At 44.0% G+C, this 22,204-nt stretch overlaps 1 protein-coding gene across 8 annotated transcripts in view; it reads left to right on the top strand.

Moving 5' to 3' along the window:
• The window catches only part of DOCK10 (dedicator of cytokinesis 10), a 168,637-nt gene that overhangs the window by 19,157 nt on the left and 127,276 nt on the right, over window positions 1-22,204 (top strand). For 7 of the 8 annotated variants that reach the window (XM_075417870.1, XM_075417872.1, XM_075417871.1 and 4 more), the window contains exon 1: window positions 8,735-8,939. The exons of the other annotated variant lie outside the window; for it this stretch is intronic. In XM_075417870.1, coding sequence (XP_075273985.1) covers window positions 8,775-8,939 — 165 coding nt within the window. In that variant the 5' untranslated portion in view covers window positions 8,735-8,774. Of the gene's footprint in view, window positions 1-8,734; window positions 8,940-22,204 lie in introns of those variants that run through there. 8 annotated transcript variants of the gene reach the window in all.

The following is a 22,204-nucleotide window of genomic DNA, read 5'->3' as shown; positions in this document are numbered from 1 at the left end:
AAAGGAGAAGGGGTAGTTCATTAATCCACTCTGCTGTTCAGGCCATTTATCATAGAGAACGTTGCTGTACAAATGGCACCTCATTCAAACCCACGTTGTTCTTAAAACCTCATGAGCGGCCAGTGACTTCTCTTAGAGCCACGTGGCGTGCCATTGGGAGAACGGGCTGAGGGACGTACCTTGCTGGTCTCGGGTTGCTCGTTTCTCTTCCCAGTATTGCTGTAAGTGGCAGGGCTGGTGCCAGGGCTGCAAATGGAGAATACATTTGCTCTTGTGTGGGGGCAGCGGCTTTCTGTGTAGCTGGGTGTGTTTCATTCTTTAAAATTGATTTGTGAAACATCTAGACAAAAGTCTTTTAAGCTTTTGCATGTCGTGTAAATCTTAGACCCTGATAGTGGTCTAAGACCAGTGATACTCTGTTACAGCTGTTAGATCTGTCACAAAAATTCATGTGTTAGAGTGAGAACAGGCTAGTGTGGGTTGTTTGTTTTGGCTTTTTTTCTCTATGCCAGTTTTGGTTTTCGGACTCTTCCATTGGGTCAGTGCAATGGAAGTCTTCTGGAAGCAGGACCAGCTGCTGATAATGCTGTTTCAGGGGTTGTGTGCAAGTTGAATGTGGATTTTTCTGAAAAAGGGTAATAATTTGCTATCAGTTCTTTCTGGGAACCAATGGGGTAGTGCCTGGTTTTTCTGCTGCAGATTTTTTGTAAAATCTTCTCTTCAAAAGTGTGAGCCTTAGCTGTAGCTTCTGGTAAAAATTCTTACCAGAGTTTGTCTTAATACATGTTTTTATTTAATGCTGTGTCAGAGAAAGGATGAATTTTGGTAACTCTGACTAATTCTCTTCCAGTTTTATGGGATAATAAAAGTTCTTTTAAGAACAAACAAACATTTGCTTTATAAGTTGTTATTTTTGCTGGTATGAAGATAAATATTTATTTTTCCTGTTACATGTTTAAGGAAACCACAACAATGCTCTTAGCTGCTTTTTAGAATGTTTAGTGCTAGATCCAGAAGCCGCTGAAGCACGTAGAAAGAAAGAGGTTTTCATCACTGCCTATAGACTGCAGTTCTCCCATTTTACTTCATCTAAAACCCGAGAATAATCCCATTGATCTCACAGGGGCTGTGATTGTAGAAAACTACCTGTCAAAAGTGAGAAATTACTTGAAAATCAGAAAGGTGCTTCACCTGAGTTGGAAATAAGAATGTGGCAACTGTTTGCATGCAAGTTATACGTTTATACAAACAGTGAAATAAATTTAATATTCTGAGAAGCCCCTTTAGGGTCTGGAGCTCCAGAAATGTGGGTTCTAGCCCAGCTTCTGTCATTAGCCTGTTGGAAATCTGTACTTCAGCCTTTTTTATCACTTTGTCTCTGTTTCGTTATCTGATAAATGGTTTCAATATGTTGATGTCATTAGTAAACTGCCATGGGATGTAACAGGCGGAAACCTCTGTATTTTGGCGATGTGTGGTAGTCATTAAGAGTACTCAGCACAGCTTTTGTATGATACTTTTCACCAGATGTCAACATGAAAGACAAAAGCAATATTGAGAAGAGAAAGGCATCATTAGCACGTTCAGTCACGGGGAGCCTGTTTCTGTGGTTATCAGACTCCCCCCTCCCCCCCCCCCCCGCCATGTCCATACGTGATGGTTTTTACTTTCAGCAGGTAAAGTCAAGAAACCGCGGAGTTGTAAGAAGATGTTTTGCAGCGGCAGCTCCCATGAGCTTGCCGGTTGTCCAGCAGCCCCGTGTCCACAGCTGCGCAGCCCTTGCTGAGCTCCCCGTTGCGGGTCACGTCCCCTGTTGAGCAGCCCACCGGTCGGCCGGCACGCGGCCGCGGGGTTTGCACAAGGGTGCTCTGCCTTTCGGTGCCACGTGTAGCACCGTGCTCCATAGGCAGCCTTCAGGTGCCCACTTCTTTGTTTTAAAATGTAAGTCTGTGCATGACTTGTCATTCAGTTTAAACCGTGCAGTATTTCAAAACGTTAGATAGGAACAGCAGTCCTAATCCTGCAGCCCTTCCCTTGGGCTGTCTCCCTAGCCATGGTGAAGAACACCTGCCTCGTTTTTAAAGGTTTTGGATAGTGCAGTTACTCTTTTTTTTTTTTTTTTTTTTTTAAATACAAAGAGAAGATTTTATAAACACGATCATTCAATCCATGTTACTCATCGTGCCCAGGGAGGAGAGCAGTGTGGCGGTGAATGTGCCTTTCGGGTTCTACTCCCTAGAGGGTGCCCTGCGCTCACGTTCCGCAGCCCGGCTCGGCGGCCGGCCGGGTGTCATGGCAGCGGGTCGCTGGCAGCGCCGGAAACGCATCTCCCCAGCGCTGCACTGGTGTGAGCATCGCTTGCTGCGGTAGGGTACGATGAAGGGAAATGAGGTGGTTGAATGACTTCAGCCCCTCTCGTATAGTTACCACCGTATACTATATATTGGGGAATTTGCACTGACCGTAACTTAGTACGGTTAAGAAATGTTTGTGTTGGTCAACGATGGCTTCATGAGAAGGAAATACAATTTCATGGTGAAAAAGCTGTGTCTCATTCACAAGCTGTACTGACCAGTTGCTGCAGTAAATGCCTGCTTTCCCAGGTCACAAAGGAGCAGCTGGTGGAAACTGAAGAAATCACAGAATCACAGAATGGTAGGGGTTGGAAGGGACCTCTGTGGGTCATCTAGTCCAACCCTCCTGCCGAAGCAGGGTCACCTACAGCAGGCTGCACAGGACCTTGTCCAGGCAGGTCTTGAATATCTCCAGAGAAGAAGACTCCACAACCTCCCTGGGCAGCCTGTTCCAGTGCTCTGTCACCCTCAGAGGGAAGAAGTTCTTCCTCATGTTCAGACGGAACTTCCTGTGCCTCAGTTTGTGCCCATTGCCCCTTGTCCTGTCACTGGGCACCACTGAAAAGAGCTTGGCCCCATCCTCCTGACACCCACCTTTCAGATATTTGTAAGCATTTATAAGGTCCCCTCTCAGCCCTCTCCTCTCCAGGCTGAACAAGCCCAGCTCCCTCATCCTCCCCCCGTAGGAGAGATGCTCCAGTCCCCCCACCATCCCTGCAGCCCCCCACTGGACTCTCTCCAGCAGCTCTTCATCCTTCCTGAATTGGGGAGCCCAGAACTGGACAGAGTTCAAGCCTATGTACTTCTGACTCTCGGTCACCTTTGGCAAGACCCTTGGGCCTGCTGTGCTGTTCGAGACCTCAGTGTTTCTGATATTTAACTGTTTTGAAGGAACGCTTTGAGTACAGTGCATGAATGGTTTTAAATGGCTGTAAGAGGGTATGTTGTGAGTGGAAGGCATGGGTGCTGTTTATATGGCTTTTAGCAGCTGTAAGTGCATAAGCTTTCTTTGAAATAAGTGCATGATCACTGGGTGTGCTTTAAAGCTTTTTTTTTTTTCTTCTCAAAACATGTGATGGCAGTGGTTTAGTCTAGCACTGCACAACCTACTGTAGGCCTCTGGGCTTTGGGCCAGAACTGTGTTGGAAGAGAAGACAGAGCAGCTCGTGACGATGGATTCTCGTAGTCCCCCAGACCTCCACTAGCAACCTGGCAACAGACAGAGGACAGGAGGTGGTACTGGAAATGCTGCCTCTGGTAGTGGGAGATGCCACTGTAGTGTGTGTATCCGCCATGTTGCTTAAGGGACACAATCATCTGAGTTTAAACTATTCGTCAGGCATAAAATGTGCAAGGAAAGGAGGCACATTAAGGAGGATTTCTGTCATCAAGCAGACTGCCATGAAGACTACCTCTTGGAATACTTCACCCATCTGATCCGGGTCTTGATGTCGATTCCTCAGAGGCTGGTTAGGATTGAAGTGGCAGAGCATGAAGAGAGACTTTGAAACTTGGGTACACTTTTTTCCCCTCTGCTTTCCTTGCAAATGCCTCCAAGCCTTTATGAAAACAAATACTGGAGACGAAGACCTTTGTCTTTATGCAAAATTACCTTTGCTAAGAAGGTAATGTCTATCAGCTCTTTTTGTTTTGGAAAGGCAATGTGTGTGATAAAGTGTAAGGTGCTAAGAGATGACACAGTAGCTTACCAAAATGTGAGTGATCCTTATCTGCATCAAGGTAGAGATGGTAATTCTGTTGTTGTATCTTGCTTCAAATGCTTGCCTACTGCTTGTATAAGTAGACCTTTACAGAAGTTTTACTGTAACTGTGGGTCTATGTATCGAGCTGTGCGGGACAGCCACTGGCCACGTTGCTTACGTGTGTTGTTGGGAGCTGCTCATTATTTGTACCATGATGATGTTTGTGGAATAGTAACTCATGCAGAATAGTCGTCTTGAGAAACTGAAAGACTCTCTCTCCTCTTCACAAGAGGACAATTCATGCTTTAAAATGGCTGGGGCTTGCAGGGGGCTCTGACACCAGAAGTGCTCAGCTGCCCTGAGACGAGTGCTGTGCATGTCTGTGTGTTCCAGTACATCACTTGGACTGGAACCACCCCAACCCACCTCTGATTGAGCTATGCGAGGCAAATAGCTCACCTGGAAAATTTTTGTGCTATCTCTGATGAAGGATTCTCAGTGAATGGACATTGTCTTGCAAGTTTATTAACTGCTTTTGGTTCAGGTAAATGGTCCTGTGAGTCAGCTTCAGAGTGCCAACGAATTGCTCTCTGTGATGGTAGCTTGGTGTAAACCGGCTTTACACCAGCGAGTGCCTTGCTCAGCTGGATGCTCTGGCATCCTTTGGTGAGTCATAATGGTGACATGAGCATTATCATCTCTAACTATGCTGTTCTTGTCATTAGTACTGTTATGCTATCTTTAGTTCCTGTTAATGGCTTGGGGCTTTTGTGGGCCAGACTGAACAGACTGTTGTAAGCAGTTCCGGGGGTGCTTCTGTTTTTGTGGATGGCTCCTGCACTCCCCTGTCATTGCTGCTGTAGGATCGTCACACTTCAAGAGCTTCTGCGTAACTTCTCAGTGCATGTCATACAAATACATCTTGGAGAGCAGGGTTTGTTTTCCGGAGGATAAAAAAAACTCAAAATGGTGCATGCCATCTTGATAGCTGAGCAGGTATGGGCAAAGGGTGGTTCTAACCTGCAGCCATCCTCCTTGCCTGAGGAGAATGCAGCCTCCTCTGGGGTTGGAAGGGAAGGGTCAGTGTTTCATTTGGAAAGCCATCCTCTCCCTAAAGGATCTCCTCCAAGAGCTGCTTTTCTGCCTTCCTGTTCAAAGCCCTCAGCTGAAGACCAGCATACCAGTAAGTTATATCCTGTTTATTCAGATGACATGAATTCAAATGACACAAAGAGAAAGGAAAATTAATGGAATAAAGCAAGCTGTGGAAACGAAACAAACTTGTAATGTGGTGTGCTAAAGAGGTATGAAATAGGAGTGTCAGGAAACATTTATTAGCATCTTCAGGAAGTTTTGCAGACTGCAGAAATTGAAATGCAGCAATATCACGGAAGAGAAATAACCCAGTGCTTGAAGATGAGGGGTTTACTCTTTGCTGCAGACCTCCTGCTAGAGACAGTTTACCTCTTCAGGCCCTGGCTGCCCATTTGCAGAGATGGCATCTCTTTCACGTGGAAGCTGAGGCTGGATGACAGATAGCTGTTAGCTTGAGGATCCAGATGCCTTGGAACTCTACTTTCTTATCATGGACTTTATAAGACATGGCAAGTGTGACCCACTTCTGCTCTTGCACAGCTTTGCTGCTGCACAGACGCAGCCCTTGTAGTTGCCAGGGACGCAGTCACTGAAGTCATCTGGGTTAAAACAACTGTCTTGCCTCTCCAATTTTTTTAAAATTATTTTCCCTCACTGAGGTACCTTTAGTGGTCTGCTTCCCAGCCTGTTCCATCATTCTTGGTGTTAAGTGGCTACTTAGCATAGCTGGACTGAGTGGTGGTTAAGAATGGAGTGAGAGTGGCAGCGGACGGCTCCCAGTGTTGGATACTCCTTAGCCTAGCATTGTTGCCAAAGTCTTCGTAATGGGAAATTAAGGAGTTGCTTGCACAAAGGAGTATTTTGCTTCCCAGGGGGTTTCACTGAATTCAACTTCTCGATTAAAGTGCTAATTAACACAACATAGTGCTTGATGCTTCACTGTAAGAGTAACTAACACTGTTGGTAGTTGGTGTATAAGCATAATGTGTGCTAATGAGATCCCTGCATTTGAAAAACAAAGCTGTTGATACTGTGTGTGTGTCCAGGCATTTTTAATAGGCTGAGAGGTTTCCTTTCCAATGATAGCTCATGCTTCTTTGAGATTTCCTTAAAACAGAAGGGTTTTTTTAGCTCTTCGGTGGTTTCTTTTCCCCTGTGCATTAGCTGCTTTTTCAGTTCTTGAATTTTGATCAAGGCCTGGAGGCTACTTTTAGCTGGCTTTGGCTTGTTAGTTTACTTGTTTTCAGACTAAGTGTCATTTTTCTTGCCTAAGAGACAAAATGCCAAGATTATGTCATTCCTACTTGTATCTAATAATAGCTTAATCCACAAATAATATAATGAAGACACTTGGGCCACTGGCAGGGAATAGTTTGATCCAAAGACCACTGAAATAAATGGGATTCTTCACTGAAAGCGAAGCTTTGGGTCAAGCCCTAGGGTGCTATTCCATGCATGCGTGCACACATGCATGCCCATGTTGTGACAGTGATCGGCTGTGCTATGGAAACCAAATTTCATAAAAATTGCTGCTGGCTCTCCCAACAGAACACTGGTGAGTAAGAGAAGATGCCGTACAGCCAGACAGGAGATGCGTTAGCAGCCTCCAAGGTAGCAGAGCAGTTGCCGTAACAGCCAGCAACAGACGTTATCCAGGCCCGTGTTGCAGCCGCTGGAATTGGAGCAGGAATGTAGGTCTCCCAGCTGCCAAGTGCATTTGTCGTGTGGCCGAGGTGTCAGTTGCAGCTCTGGAGTAGGCAGGGGACTGATGAAACCGTAAACACTAGCAGCAACAGCAGGCAGGATTACTGATTTGGTGCAGAAACTGCCCAGCTGTGCCACTGCGCTCTTGTAATCGCATTAGAAAAGTCAAATTAATGAGCATGATATGAGCCCCCTCTCCCCTGTAGGTTATGCTGGTGGGTAGGCAGGCACGACCCGTAAGCGCGCGAAGTCCGTGCCCGGTGAGACCCGAGGGGGCCGAGCCGGGTGGGTGCGTTGGCAGGGCTGTGGGTGAGTTTGTGCAGTGCCTGCCAGTGCTGCTAACTATTCTCCCTGTGCACTCAAAGCGGCTTACTCTAAAGAAGCAAAGGCAAGAAATAATGGCAAGGAGTTTGTTGCTTTTAAAGGACAAATTTAAAGGGTTTAGCTTTTCTGGCAAATGTTTTAATTAAAATGATGGTGTCTTTTGCCAGATCACTGAGCAATTAAACCCTAATCAAGCCCAGAGATAAGTATTTCCATGGAATGTTTTCAGTGCCATTCCTAATTTGGATTATGAAGAGGAGTATTATTTACAAAGATCTCATTAACAGACGTTATAAGGTTTCTTATGCCTCCATGGGAATTAATGATGAAAGTCTCATGGCCTTTGTTAGAAATCGAAGCCTTTCAATGCAAGGTAAATATGGTTTTGGGTGTACATGTAATAAAGTTATATGTATTAGTGTAAAAGCAGCTTCTCTGGAAACGCTATTGGAAATTCTTAGTTTTCCTAATGTGTAAGAGAAATCCATTTTCTGTAGATATTTTTAGTGCTAACTTCCTCTCCAGTGCTGTTATCTTACACTTTCTACCATTAGTGCTTGCTGCATTTCCAGGTCAGTCACGTGATTGCTAAGCATCCCTGCCTGCATTTTGAATGACTTGTCAGGCAGGAGCCAGAAAGGCAAGTTGTGACTGCTGACTGCTGGCAGCTGCTTCCCCCCGCCTGGGTCCCCATTGATAAACCACTGAAACACTTTCCCTTTGCGCTGCTCAGAAGGTCGTCGGTGTTTGGTGAGACCCTGCTGGCCACGACCCTTCCCAACACAAGCCTCCTATGCAGATGTAAAAATGTATTACTCTGCGGAAGGCACGCGTGTGTGGGAACACACAACAACTACACGATTGAAAGGCGTTGCAGAGCTGCACACTGCTGTTTCTCGTTGAGCCACGGCTATTTTAGCATGAGCTGGATGAAGCAGTCCAGATTTCTGCGGGTTTTTTACCACTTGTTACATTTGCAACTCAAATGAGCTTGCTGTGCTTCAGAAAATTGCAAGAAGTGAAAAGATTACAGCCCAAATCCCTCAGTGAGCTGAAATACATCTCTCTTTTTGTGGCAAAACACCCTAGGGCAAAGTATTTTAAAAACAGCAGTGCTGATAATGAGAGCTAATAACTTTCCAGATGTTTGCTATTTTGCTACATATGACTTTTTAAAAAAAGGTATTTAAACTGATCCTGTCAGTTGTTGTGGATGCCTCTGTGTGTGTTTAATGAACAGCTGGCTCTTTTGAACTAGGGATTGTAATACTTTCAGTTCCATGAAACTGGAATCGGGGGAGGCGGCTGATTGTACAAGAGAGGGAGCACATTTTCTCATGTGAATTCAGAAGCAGGGAGGGAGAGGGGAAAAAAGCATCGTAATATTGCGTGTGTTTCAGTTTCAGTGGATCAAATCTTTCCTCTATCTGCATCCAAGCTATTTGGTTGTGATCAGATGATCAGAGCTCAAGGAAGCGATTGGAGAGCGAGCTGGCTGCAGCTGCACTGTAGGCTGTTTTCAGGGACAAGGAGCCACTGTTTTTCAAACACAGCATAAACATAGAAGTTATTTTGTAGGCTTCAGGATGCAGATATGGGTTGTGCTGCCAGCATTGTTCTGCTCCAAGCCTTTCGTTCTGTGGTACAGAGGAACTGTCCACATATCTGCAGGCGACGACGGCGAGAGGAGTTGTCACATGAAATTCTGCCGCTGGATAGCGATGATGAAATGAGCAGACCCAGGACTCTCATCATAATGGTACAGTATACTTGAATCGGCAGAGAGGTGACAGGATTATTAGTACAGATGTTACGTGATTGTTTTTTTCCGTTTAACTATGTATTCATAGAGAAAGAGCATTGAGAGGCTATTTGTCACTGTAGGTTAGTTTGCTGGTAGATTTGCTGTCTCTGTTGTCAAACAGAGCTGAAATGTTACTTTATAGGTGAAGCTGTGAGCTACACATAAGCTCGGTATAAAGTAAATGTTCTGTTATTTAGCTGTTGGTGGGTTTTGTTGCTATTTGCGAGATAGACAGCACTGGGGCTGGTGGTGTGGTTATGTTTTATTTCAGACTTTGAATTCCAAGCAGCAGATAGCTTAGGAAATGTTTACTAAGTCTGTTCATCGTAGAAAAGAAACGAACACCCAAACAATAAAAACAAAACAAACAAAACCCCAACAAACCCAAAAGCCAAACAAAGCCCCTTTACTTTCACCCAGGATGCAGTTGGAATTTGTATCAAGTTATATGCAAATAAACTCCCATATATCTTTGCTGCAAATTGTTTGCAGCAGTAAAATGTTTGCTGGATCACTGCTTTCCGGTTTAATCAGTTGCCTCTGTTCTTTAATGAAGAGGGGCTTGAAAGGCTCTGGGTCTTCGAGAGTAATTTTCTTTCTGAATTAGATTGGATTATTTTTATTTTGTGGTGGGAATATAATAAGCATTATAGGTTTAACAGGAAGAGGTGACAGGGTTGTGCTGCATTATAAATCACTGTTTCAGAATTAGGAATACGCTTACCGCTTAGTTGCTGCGCTTCCTTACCAAACACACGTGTGGTGAGCGTTTCCAGAACCCTGGAGCGGTTTGGGTCTGAGGTGGCAATGATTTGGTGCTGTGTGGATCTCACTTGATAAAATATTACCAAGACACTGCAAATAGTATTTTTGTCAGTTTGTCAGGGCACTTGTGCATATCGTTTAAGTGGTAGAGATTTTTTTTTTTTATTTTTTTTTTACATAAAGTATGTTATGATGAAGTCCAAAGTGGTTCCCTCGGATACACCACTGTATTACGCAGGGCAGTAACTCAGTTGTAAGTGGGTGGTGGGAACATTAGAGAATTTAATAGCTGTCATGATATCTAGCAGTGGTTTGAATAGAGCATTGCTGCCCATAGAGAGGTGTGTGGCGCAGTCATGGCAACTATGGTAGCTAGGACCCAATCCAAGCAGTGCATTATGTGTCAGTTGAGGGTATTATCCACTGCGTGGGGGAGGCTAATGGTCATGAGGAGGAAGCGGATGGATTTCATCATCATGAAGCTGGTGTTTAAGGTGCTTTTGCTTTAAAACCCAGTATCTGTAAAACAAACTCTTAGGTTTTTTCCCGTTTTTTTCCACATAATGGTTAAATAAACTCCCTCAACAGCATTTAAACAAATAACTGTCTCCTTCCTGGCAGTAATTCCAAGCATAATAAAGTGAGAAGGGTCTGGAAGAAATTGCAGCATGTCCGAGTATGGATCAGTTGTGCAACTTGCTTCAGTCTTTGGAAGAAAAGGGTAATCTTGGGTGTCATGGCAGCAAACAATGTACCAGCGTCCCCATACCCAGATGCTGTCTTCGGCAGCTTGAGCTGCAGTTCCTTGCGCAGTAAATCCTGGGAGAGTGGGGCTCCAAGAGGTACAGCAAAGGTCCCTGGGTTCTCAGAGAAGTGAGACTTTACCGCAGCGTGGAGGGAGCTGTGGAAGCTGTCCACCACACAGCAGGGCTGGGGATGACCAAAGGAGCGGCAGGCTGGTCAGACGGTCTGTTACCTGCTGCTGGATGTGGGCTTTCAGGCATCCCCTCCGGTCTCAAACACATCCACCCATCATAGTAACGGGGACTTTGTTTTCTACAGTAGCAGTTACTGGTGTTTGTCCTGTCAGAAGGCTGCCTTTCCCCAGGAGATCTGTGGGGTCGCTTTCTGCCCCCTCGCTCCCTTTGGCGAGAGGAGGACAGGCAGCTCAGCCCTGTCATGAGGCTGGTGTAGGTACGGGCAGGCTCTTCGGAGGAAAGCTGCTGGGCAGGGGATGACTCGGGGAAAATGGTCTTCCATCACGCATCTTTCTTTCTCTTCTGGATGTGTATTATTGCTGTGCCTTTTCATTTAGAAGCCATTAATTATGTAACTATCTAAAATAATTTGCCACTGAGCTTTGCAGTTGGGCTTAGTAATGACATGGGGATCTGGTGAGTTGAGAAGAAAGCGCTGCTTCAGAGCACTTCTGTGGCAGAAACGGGTGGTCCTGTTTCCACCAGAATTCATTGTGCTTGAAGGAGCAGCATGATGAAGAGGGCTGGAGGCTACTGGGCCTTAATAAAACATATGTTATCATCCTAACGGATTATGGTTTTTCCCCTTGGTCTGTTGTAGGTCATTGACGTTTATGTCTGGATAATACAGAGGAGACAACTATGTAGACAAGCAAAAGAGTGTTTAGTTCACAGTGTCGTTATGTACATTGTGCAGATGTCAGGAGCTAAACTGATCCCAACGAGATTACTGAGTTTTCATGTCTGAGGGCAGTGAGTGACTGGGGTGCTCAAAGTAGAGAGGCAAGGAAACCGCAACTGTAGAACATCTGAAGTATACCAACGTGCCTGGGTGCAATTGCCAGAGGCTGTGGGCTCCTGTCAGCTGACGAGCTGGCATTTTATCTTTTCATGCCTTCAGATGAAATAGTCCTCTTCTGTGTAGTTTGTGTGCCACTGGCTATATGCTCCCTACTGGGAGTGTTAGTATTTGGTATTGATTTCGGGAGCTAAACTATGCCTTCTTTTTGAATGGCTTTTTAAAGTAGGCAGCCTCTGCTGCGTGATCTTGCAAGTTTGTCTATCCCGTGTGAAGCAAAAGTAAAATCTCAGTGTTGCCTTGATACTGGAAAGCAATCCTGAGGCAGAGAGAACAGCAGTCTACTCTCAAATACTTCCAGTAAATATACAGCTCTTCAGATATGTCCCGTTTTCCTTTCTTAATTCCTGAAGGGGAACATCCTTGTAGGATATTCTTCTAGGAATTGAGCCTGTACGGGAGATGCTGTGGGCGCACTCCATAAGAAAAGGAAGGGAGAAAGCCCAAGTACAGCCTCCAGCTATTGCTTAACAGCCACTTACTAATTGCTGTATGAAACCTTTAGGCATCACAGCAGGTATTTCTAGCATTCTAGTCCTTGCAGAAAATGAAGATTGATGCCTGTATTCACAGGAAATTGTCTTCCTCTTCAGTTTGTTAGTTTAGAAATCTGGTTTTATCCTTGGGCAAGACATATTAATAATCACTTTTCGATTATGGCTGGATCCACAGAGCAGGGAGAGATGTCAGAAAGACAAAACTGGAAATTCTTTGTCAGTGACTACTGTGTGTCATCTGCTCTTGGGCACAATCCTGGGAGTTGCTGGAGACATGCAAAAGAAGTATCCAAACAACCTCTAACTAGATATGAGTTGAATCAGTGTGTTCAGTGACACTGCATTTAGTAGACCATCTTGTTGTTTTCTGTACCTTTAAGAGTATGTCTGTAAGAGCTGGTTTTCCAAATAAGTCCATGAGATGGTGAGTTTTGAGATATTAAAAACCTATGTGGAGAAAGCAAATGACTGTACGTGCTGTTTCTGTTTGAAGGAGAAGAGGAAGTTGCCTGAAGGAAGAAAATTTAGTACATGGGGTTAAGTGGAACTGTTCGGTGTTTGGAGTGGGGGCATTAATGTTCAGGATGATGCCTTGCGTTTGGAGCTTGTGATTTTAAGCTGAGCTTTATCTAGTAGGTCATTCTTTGTTTTTTCATGTGATTTATTATGAACTGTGGCAGCTGGGATTTGTGTGGAAGATAGCGTGATATTTGAGGATGTGATCCTTTTCTCCAACCCCCACCCCCCTGCCCTTGGTAACCAGCTACACAAAAATGTGGTAAAATGTTTTGCATTTTGAATAAAATACCGTAACTTGAACTGACATGTCAGCTTGAACACAACAACAGCACGGTGACAATACTGCTCTCTTTATTCAGTTTTTCATCTCTGAAAAGAGACAGTTTTCAGGTTTTTCTCTACTCCTTCCAGTTACAGAAGAAGTCGGAGAACCTTTGCTGTTACAGAGGTGCAGGATGGCCGCTCTGCTCTGGTGTACAGGCGAGACTGGGGCAATGCTCGAGCTACTTCCCAGGTCACTTATTTATCAACTGGAGTTTTAGTCTTCTAAAAGCAGTAGAAACAATAAAAGCATAGCTTTGAGGATTTTTCCTCATCTAATACTAAAGTTTGCCTCCAGAATAGTGTTCGTCACTTTTCATTGCACAATCTATGTTAATTTTGTGTTTCTAGTTGAAATAATTCAGTGTGTTTGTTTCGTCATTTCTATGCATTTACCTACTGAAAATTTGTACTGTATGGGTACTAAGCACTATCAATAGATGGCAACTCTGATGTGCAGGATCTCTGACTCCTGACTCGCTGGTTTTGTAGGTGGAAGCATGTCTGTGTACCCAAATGGGGAGGACTTGCAGTGGCTTTTGGAGGTCAGCATGAGACTCAGCCTGGGAAGAGAAGGGTGTTCTCTTCCTCTGATGTCTTGGAGGAGGGATTGTGTTTGGAAAGCCAGACTACCCAGGGCTGTTAAGTTCAAAAGAAATATTCAAAATATTCATATCTTTTAGCTCAAGTCAGAAGCTTCAATGTGCAATACATTCTGCAAGCAACAATAAACACATGTGGCTTTATTTGACCTTAATCAACTTGCACTTCAGCACTTGACCTCCCCAGGAGCAGAAACAGGCCGATGTTTGAATAAATGAATAACATCAGAGTGCAAGGAGGAAAAGCAGTGAGAGATGCACAAAATGCAGTTCAACTTCAGAGCCATTTTTGCAGCTGCTGCTGTTACCTTTGTGACTTCTTTCTCTCTCTGCCCAATGCCCGCAGGCCTGCTGGCGCCTGCGGAGCCATTGCTGGCCCCTTCCCTCCGGTGGCTGTGCTCCGGTGCGGGCAGCGGCACTCGGCACTGGCATCGGCAGAGCAGCGCGGGAGGGACCGTGTCCATCTCTCTTCTGCAGAGCAGTGTTTGTTCTTCTGTGCTGAAGGACAGTTGGTTTGGCTTTGGCTTTGACCCGTTTAGGCAGCAGCTATGGCTCTGGGTATAGTTTCTTGAATACAGAGGAGAATGAACCCAAAATGCAGATCTGTTTTCATACTTCAGAGTGTTGCAGTTACACTTAAACTATGCATATGGTTGAAAAAGAGATGGCATTAAAACCAGCCTTTTTCCACTGAGCATATCTTCTCCATCTGACTTTCGTACTCAAGGCAACAACCTTTTATACTGCTTTCACTTCTTATTGGTGTTGCAGCAACGTGTGTAGTACAACAGTATGCGGAATGAAATTATTATAAATCTGTTAACCAAATTATTATAACAGCTTATGAAGAGTGTGGACTCAAAACAATAAAGTGATGAAAACATCCTCCTACATAAGAGAAATTTATTATATTTAAAAAAAAAAAAGTGGCAAGCCATTTATTTGTAAGCAATATGCATACCTGAAAGAGTAGGGTATAAAATAAAGGGGCACAGAAGTCTCTGTAAGTAGCGGTCCTTGGGAGTGTTTTGGGAAGGCTTTTTGATTTTTATGCATTTGACAAAAATCACAAATTAAAATGCTTCTTGGAAGAGAAGAAAATTGACCTATAGAAAGGCAAAGTAACTTGAATAAAGTCAGGAATGTAAAGAGAGAAAGAAATACACACAAGAAAAGAAAAAAAAAAAAAAAAAAGAAACCCACTTCAGGGTTTTTCAGGCTTTCACCATCTACAGCCACATTGCTTTGCATAATAAGCACATTTACAAACAAATCTATGCACACACGTGCTTGATTTGCCGCAGTTTTGTCTGCGATGCTCTGTCTGCAGTTCTGTTTGGCTCTAGCTCTGATGGGCTGTAGCAAATGCCAGCTTTCCATGTTTCCCGTGATCATTTTGCTCTTTGGGCCTTCCTACAGGGGAAGGTGGGAGAGTTAAGAAAAAAATCCCAGTGATCTGACTGGTCTGGGATTTTGGAATTAGGTGAGCTATGGTTGTAGGAACCTTAAGCTGTTTACATGGTGTGGTGCCCTCATACACCGAATCAGCCACGAGTGCAGATCTTGCATTTATGTTTGTCTGCTTTCCTGTGTTTATCACAGTATTCAATACTTGAATAAATTGTAGGGAGAAGATAAAATCCAGGTAATAATGAAGAGATGACCATAGATTTAAAATGCTAAGTGCTAGGCGCAGGATGAACCATCTAAAATAACCACATAATATCTCTGAAGTTTTGGAGACTTCAAGAAAATGCTTTGAAATGTATTTCACACAGATTTTAGTAGTGGTATTTTGTTTCATGCTGTCAGTAGACAGTGTAGTGTCAGACAGAAATATAAAATATGTATATACGCATATATGTATGTATTTGTGACCAACAGCCTCTAGGTCTATTTTTCAGAGGTGTTCTCTGGATTTTTTTTCTTGCGAATCTTGGGCTGCACAAGTAGTACCAGACTTGTAACTTGGTTCAAATCATTTGGTCTTTTGCCTCCCACAGCGGGGTTTTGGTAATGGGATGCGTGACTGGTCCTGGCACTATACTGCCTGGGCTGTACGGGTGGGTTAGGTTGGCGGTGAGTAACTCCAGAAATGGACTGGAAGCTGTGGTACTGCCTGCTGCCCTGTCGTAGCTGGGGAGCGATGTTGTCCCACGCTGCTCGAGCTCCGTTACAGGAGCATGTCTGAGTTAGCAGTGTCACTGTCCGTAGCTCCCAGAAGACAGGCTGGAGCAGCGCGGGCAGTACGTACGAGCCAGAAGGATGCAGAAATCCACGTGCGATGCTTCACCCGTGCTGCCAGCACGTCCCAGTGTTTGCAGTGCATCACCAGTGAGTGTGTTGGTAGGCGTTCACAGCTGGAGCACTGACCTGTGCCGCAGATGGCAGCTGGAGAGCCTTGGCCCAGGAGGGCGAGTGGCAGGGCGGTGGCAGCGGTGCTTGTCGTCTTCACCTGTACGCACTATCCTTGGCTCTGGTAGACTGGTTCTCTTCTGCTGAGTATGGTGAGCTGCAGCTGGTTCAAGAAGCGTACAAAGTAAAGGTAAACTAAACGCTTTCGGATAACGATATTAGTGTCAGTCCTCAGCCCTTGCCTCCCGCTGGCATTAACTCACCACCAGCTGCAACACTGAGAGCCAGGCTGGGCTTGATTTTTCATGCTGTTGTAGGTACAGAACCCTCCAAGTAGAGCTGATCTGGAATTAAATACATATAGCTGAGTCTAGAGTCCATTTCAGGCCTTTGGCTACAAACATGGGGATATTGATTTAGCTTGGAAACAGCTGTGCCCTGTGAGAGGTATGCTGAGTGAGGAAGGGAGCCATAAAGAAACCGGGGCCCTCGGAGAACACTGGCCAACCAAATGTACTGCCAAAGTAAAAGCTGCTGGGAGAGGCAAAGAGGGGAGGGAGAGCTGTCGAAGCAAAGACTGGGTAAGAGAGGAAGAGCTCAGTGATGAGAAAGAGAGAAACCAAGTAGAAAATGCCGTTTCTTCTCCTCTGAAATGGATTAGGCATACTGCTGTTAAACTTCGGTAATACTTGATTTTTGAGGGCAAGCCACCACTGCTTTATGTTGAGACATCAATATTATGGTACTGCTTTTTCCTCCATCCTTGTTCTTATCAAAAGCTTTGGTTTTGCTTCACAGTGAGTATACCTCTTCCTATGGATGTTAATCCCTCCTCCCTTGCCCTCCTTTTACCTTTCCTTCCCACAGTGGAAAACCATCTTCTGCTTTGACTTCGGGATAAATGCACTCCATTCCCCTTCTGGGTGGACTGGAAATCCGAATGGAGTGTGACAGAACTGTTCCTGACGTTTCTCACTGCCACAAAGTTTCTTCTTTACAACAGTAATCTTAATACACTTGGTCTAAAAGCAGTTTAAATAAATCAGAATTCCAGTTCAGCACATTTCAGACAAAAGCCTTATGCAAAGTTTCATTGCTCGTGAGAGATGAAGAGATGTATCTCTGAGCCTTCATCTCCACGCTTCATAATCTTCCATCTATCGGAATCGCTTGGTTTTAGTTCACGTGAAAGGTCTTTGTTGCTCCGCAGCCTCGCCAGCAACCTCTGGCCAGCAAAGCAGGGTAATGTGGCGCAGTGCAGCAGGAGTCGTTTTGCTTCATAGCAGCTGCTGACCCAATCCACCATCAGCTGCAGCAGAAAGATAGGTTGAGGAGTAGATACTGCGTAGGTCTAAGCTATAAACCGAAGTGTGATTACTGTATCCTGTTATACCTAGTGTGGCTGTCATTGCTGATCTTATCTTTTTCTGTGCATCCCAGGGGGATTGCCACCTGATTTCTAAAAGCTCTCAAGAGATTATGACTGCTAGATTACATTTCCTGAATCAGACAAGGTTTTGACGAAAGGCATCACCGCTTCACGACGATTAGATGACTACTGCCAATGTGTGAGTGAATACAGACTAGTTACAGATTGCAGTACCTCCTGTATGTTAGGTGGAACTGGACAAACACAGGCAAGTGATTTTGGTGTTCCCTTAACCAAAGAAAGGTTTGTAAAGGCAAAACACAGGACTGCATTTCTAAGGCTAAGCAGCCTTTCAGCATACTTGAGCCTGTCAGATAGTACTAACTGGCAGCTCTGCTTGCAAGAGTGAAACAAGAAATGAATTCTTTGCGAAAGTACTCAAGTAACTGAGCTCTTGTTCACTGCAGTACTGCTGTTTCAGGAATACAGAAACGGGCACGGTGTCTTCAGCGTGTTTGGAGCTAAGGAAGATGGAGTGCCCGGGAATACAGAACAGTTCCTGGTCTTTTAGCTTTTGAATCACTTCCTTGAGTAATTAAGGCTTCCAGCTTGAATTAGTGATTGGAGTGAGGAATGCCACAGTGGGGAAAGGATTAGAATTCAGCGCCAAAAAGCACGTCACATGAACACTTCAGGATGTTTTGGGTGCAAGGGTCTGACATCATCTCGGGGAGCTGTTCCAGTTCTAGTCCAGCTGAAGCTGGCTCAGGCTGGGGACCATGACAGCCTATGCTGAGGTGTGGTAGCTGGACGTACGTGCACAGATTTCCAGTCAGAAGGAAACTAATTCCTTTGTTGTTCTGGGACTCAGTTGTTTCAGTTCTGCTAGGACTCTTATTTTAAACTCGGGGAAACTCTGAAAAAAATTCAAATTACAAAAAACATACTTTTTTTTCATCCTGTTAATTTGATGCCTCTTCAGAACAAAATGTTATGTTGTGTCTAAACAGAATTTGTGTGCAATATCTTCTACAGTTGCAGTCTGTTAATAATTATTGCCAATTTGTGGTTAGCTTAAAACATAATAGACTCTGTGCATGTGGCTTTCAATGAAAAATAGCCATTGTAATGTTTGTCAGACCTCTTTCTGCCTCAAGGATCCCTCTGAATACAGTGTATGGAACCAATTGAATTGAACGCTTAATGCCTTTGGTGCGTGTTTTTCCTCACTTCTCATCTGTCAACTACTGTGCTCATTTTCTTTTCATTAGTGTTGATGCTTGCTTGAAGATGAGACAGCCAGATTCAGTTCTCAGTTATCCGTGTGCAAACCCAGCAGAGCAAGGTTTTGACTTAACGCAGTAAAATAGATCACAAGTGTAATTCTGTGCTGCTTGCGTGTTTCTCTCCCAAAAAAAGAAATCGTGAAGTTAGAATGGAAAATGTGTGTGGCCTTGCTGGATCAGTCAGTGGTTAGCTATGAAGCTAGGATGTTGGGAGTTGAACATCATGTCACCAATCACTCATAACCTTTTTTGGTGTTTCAGTAAGCGTTTGGTGTTACCGTGATGCTTTCCACAGGTTGTGACTTATGTACTAAAATTAGCTTTTTCGGGGAGTAAGTGTTAACAGTAAAGAGATTAATTACTGAAATGTAGGTTCTGGGAACCAGATGCTCCACTGTGCTTTTTGAGATGTTTCTTCCATTAGTAAATTATGTGCAAACATGTGTTGCAGCTGTCTCTATAGGACATCTGATCTTAATGGGATTACAGAGCAGGACAAGTTCTTGGGAGAAACAGAGCTTGGATTTGGGCCAAATTCTTTTCTCACTTTTGGATACTTGTGGATTGAAGGTAAAGAATGAAAAGCTGCAGATCACACAACTGATCTGCACTTCTTTCTTTTCAAAGTGCCTTAGCTCTTTCCTTGTCTTTAACCCATACTCCCACATGCTTGAGGAGCCTTTTCTCATCTCTCTAGAGCTCCCTAGAAAAAACAACAGAGCATCCAGCTGCCTGTTTGGTCTCTCTGCCTGCCGGCTGATGCTTGTGCCTGAATTTGCTTATTCAGGCTGTGACTCTGCTTTGGCTTTTGCAGTGCTTGAGTTCCTCTGGCTATTGACCACCGGTAGCTCTTTGGTTTTAAGAGAGAGCACAGCCCTTTAGGAGCTGCAGTAACCTAAGCAGTTATCTAAATGCTGATTTGTTGCCAGGAACGTCCAGTTTCTTTGACCTTACAACCTTGCAGTTGGGTCTCCTTTTATCTTTTAACTGGCCCGTAGTGTAAGAAGCGAAGTCCCTCGTTGGGTGTCCGCTCCCAGGTGTTAGACATGTGCTCCGTAACATGTCCATCAGATGACTGAGAGCAGCAGATGTGTGGAAGATACAGGGAAAGTAATCCTAACCTTGAATCTGGTACATCCAGTAGGAAATATTTACTGTTTCTGTGCAGACTTCTAATGAATACATTATCAAATATTTAAGATATATATGATATATTTTGTTGTTCACGATGCATCTAACTCTTCGTGATGACCATCGCCCCTCATAGCACCTGATTTTTTCTGCTGACAATGTAGCGAAGACATTAGTTGGGGAAGGACTCGTGATGGGAGTGTTTGTGCATCCGTCACCTGCTTTTGCTCAGAATCCCTCCAACCAAGCAGCTCTGGCAGACAGCATGCTCTTTGCTCAAATACTTGTGTAAATACAAAACATTGTAGCAGAATGTATGGAAGTATAGAGAAAACTCACAAACACAGTTTGAACTGATGAACTATTTGGAAGTAATATAAATGTTTACTAACATGTGCTTAATTCTGTTTTTTATGTAAAAGGTATAAATTAATCCAAACCTGGAATTGTAGCAATATGTTTTTGCCTTACTTCTCTGAATCTAGTTGAAACTGTAAATATCAGTTAATAAAATGTAATTCTAAAATGTTTTCACTATTTAAGAAGTCCAATTCTTGAAGAATGCACCAACAGGGACCTGCCCAAATGAAATGTTTGAGAGATGAGTTGACATAAAAGTTTGTACCAGCTCCCACCGGGAAGTTTCTTTACACAGTATTTTTGAGCTGCCAAAAGCTTTTGTACATACCAAGTGCTTGCCAATTTTCCTTTTTTAAATTAAATCAAAGACAATTTTAAGTTACGTGAGCCTGCAAAAAGAATCTGAATTTGTGGCTAAACATTGCTTTTTGTAAAATGCATTGGAAGGACAACTATATTTCTTGGAAATATTTTCACACAAGGTTTTGCTCAGACTGTGTCTGCAGTGTTTCAGGCAGAACAAGGAGCTGAGTGAGGAGGAACTGCAGCAAACTCTGCTTTATTTCCCGTCCGTATCCTTTTCTGGCACTTGTTTATGCCTGGCTGTAGTGTGTATTTGTGGGAAATCAGAAGTTAACCTCTTAGCTTCTGATTTCCTGACCAATTCTTTTGTATCCAGCTCAAGTGGTGTTTAATAGAAAGAAGAGTCAGGATGTTCCAGCTCTTTCTACAGTACGAGGGAATTTTCTGGACTTCCCAGAATTTCCAAACTAAAAGAAAAAAAAACCACTGAAAAACCCCCAAAACCTGAATTTCCAAGTTTAGAAAAACCCTCTTGGTTCAGTGTCAGGTAGTCAATGACCAGTTTAGATTTGATGATAAGGGAAGAGTAAAGGTGCAAGGGCTTGTCTTCATGTTGGATACGAAGAGCAAGATGTGGGAGTGGGGAGGACGCAAGGGCAGGAATACTGGCTTACGCTCATCCCATCGGAGAAAATCATCCAGAGAAGTTGAAGGAAGAGGAATTACTGTGATTCAGCTCTGTGCCTTGCAGAGGCTGGGACCTGGAAGCTTAGAGCAGCTTTACTGTGTTAAGAATGACGTAGTTTTGATCCTACTTGCTAGCTCACTGAGAAATCATAAACAAATTTTACTTTTGATCTGTCCTTGGATAGCAGAGTTCCATAGCAGCTGCTTGGGAGGGCTTTAATACCTTGTACAATTCGAAACAGACTTACTGGAATCGGAAAATCACAGAGAAGGGTAAGGAGGAAGTGAAATTAGTCCATGACTATGCATGTAGACAAAGACTGGACCTGTACTGCCCTAAAAAATAACTATGAGAGGCTACATATGATGGAAGTTATAAAAATCAAGAATGGTCAGAGACATGTAGACTTTACTTGCAGTTTCTGCTCTCAACAAGAGAAGTAAGGATCATCAAATGAAACTAGTGGGGGACAAGTTTGGAGGAGAAAGATTTCATGGAATGAATACTAAAACTGGATTTCCTTGCCACAGACGGTTTAGCATCTGTAGTGCATATGTAGGTTTGAAGAATGACTGGAAAAATTCATGAGAGAGAAGTCTTTGAGAGCTAGTAAATATGCAGCTGCCATCTCAGGCTGGGAACCTGTGTGAGTGGAAATTGGAAGAGTATTCAGAAGAAATACTATTATGCTGACTGTTTTCTGTGCTTTTACCTAAGCATCTGTAGATTCTCACAGCTGCAGAAATCTGGGTTAAATGAACTTTCGTTCTACTTACTCAGTATTACCATGCTTACGTAAACTGGAATTTAGCGTGGCATCCAGGTGAGCATTCAGTACTTCATTTGCTGCTGGAATAATATTGTACTTGGCTCTTTCACACGCAAGTGTGTCAGCTTCATTGACTCTGCTTCCCTGAATTATTTTGCATTTGCTACAGGTTATGGTCCCTGTGCATGGGCCTGTGTTGCGAGTTGGCTGCCGCACGGTACCTCGTCTGGGCATCAGGACCCACAGCAGCCTGCTGGATATTCCTTGCTGTGAGGTTGGAATAACTGAAGGGGTAGAACTTGATGGATTACATTGTATTTCTGTTTTGTCAAGGTTGGGGTTATATTTAGTTTGAATACATTTACACAGGCTTTCACGAACCGTAGGGCACACTCTGGGATCCTAACCACTGCCACGTC

The sequence above is a fragment of the Opisthocomus hoazin genome, chromosome 4 (assembly GCF_030867145.1).
Source record: "Opisthocomus hoazin isolate bOpiHoa1 chromosome 4, bOpiHoa1.hap1, whole genome shotgun sequence".
NCBI lineage: Eukaryota > Metazoa > Chordata > Aves > Opisthocomiformes > Opisthocomidae > Opisthocomus > Opisthocomus hoazin.
Note: the sequence above shows the minus strand (reverse complement) of the source record. Positions and strands in the feature narration are given on the sequence as shown.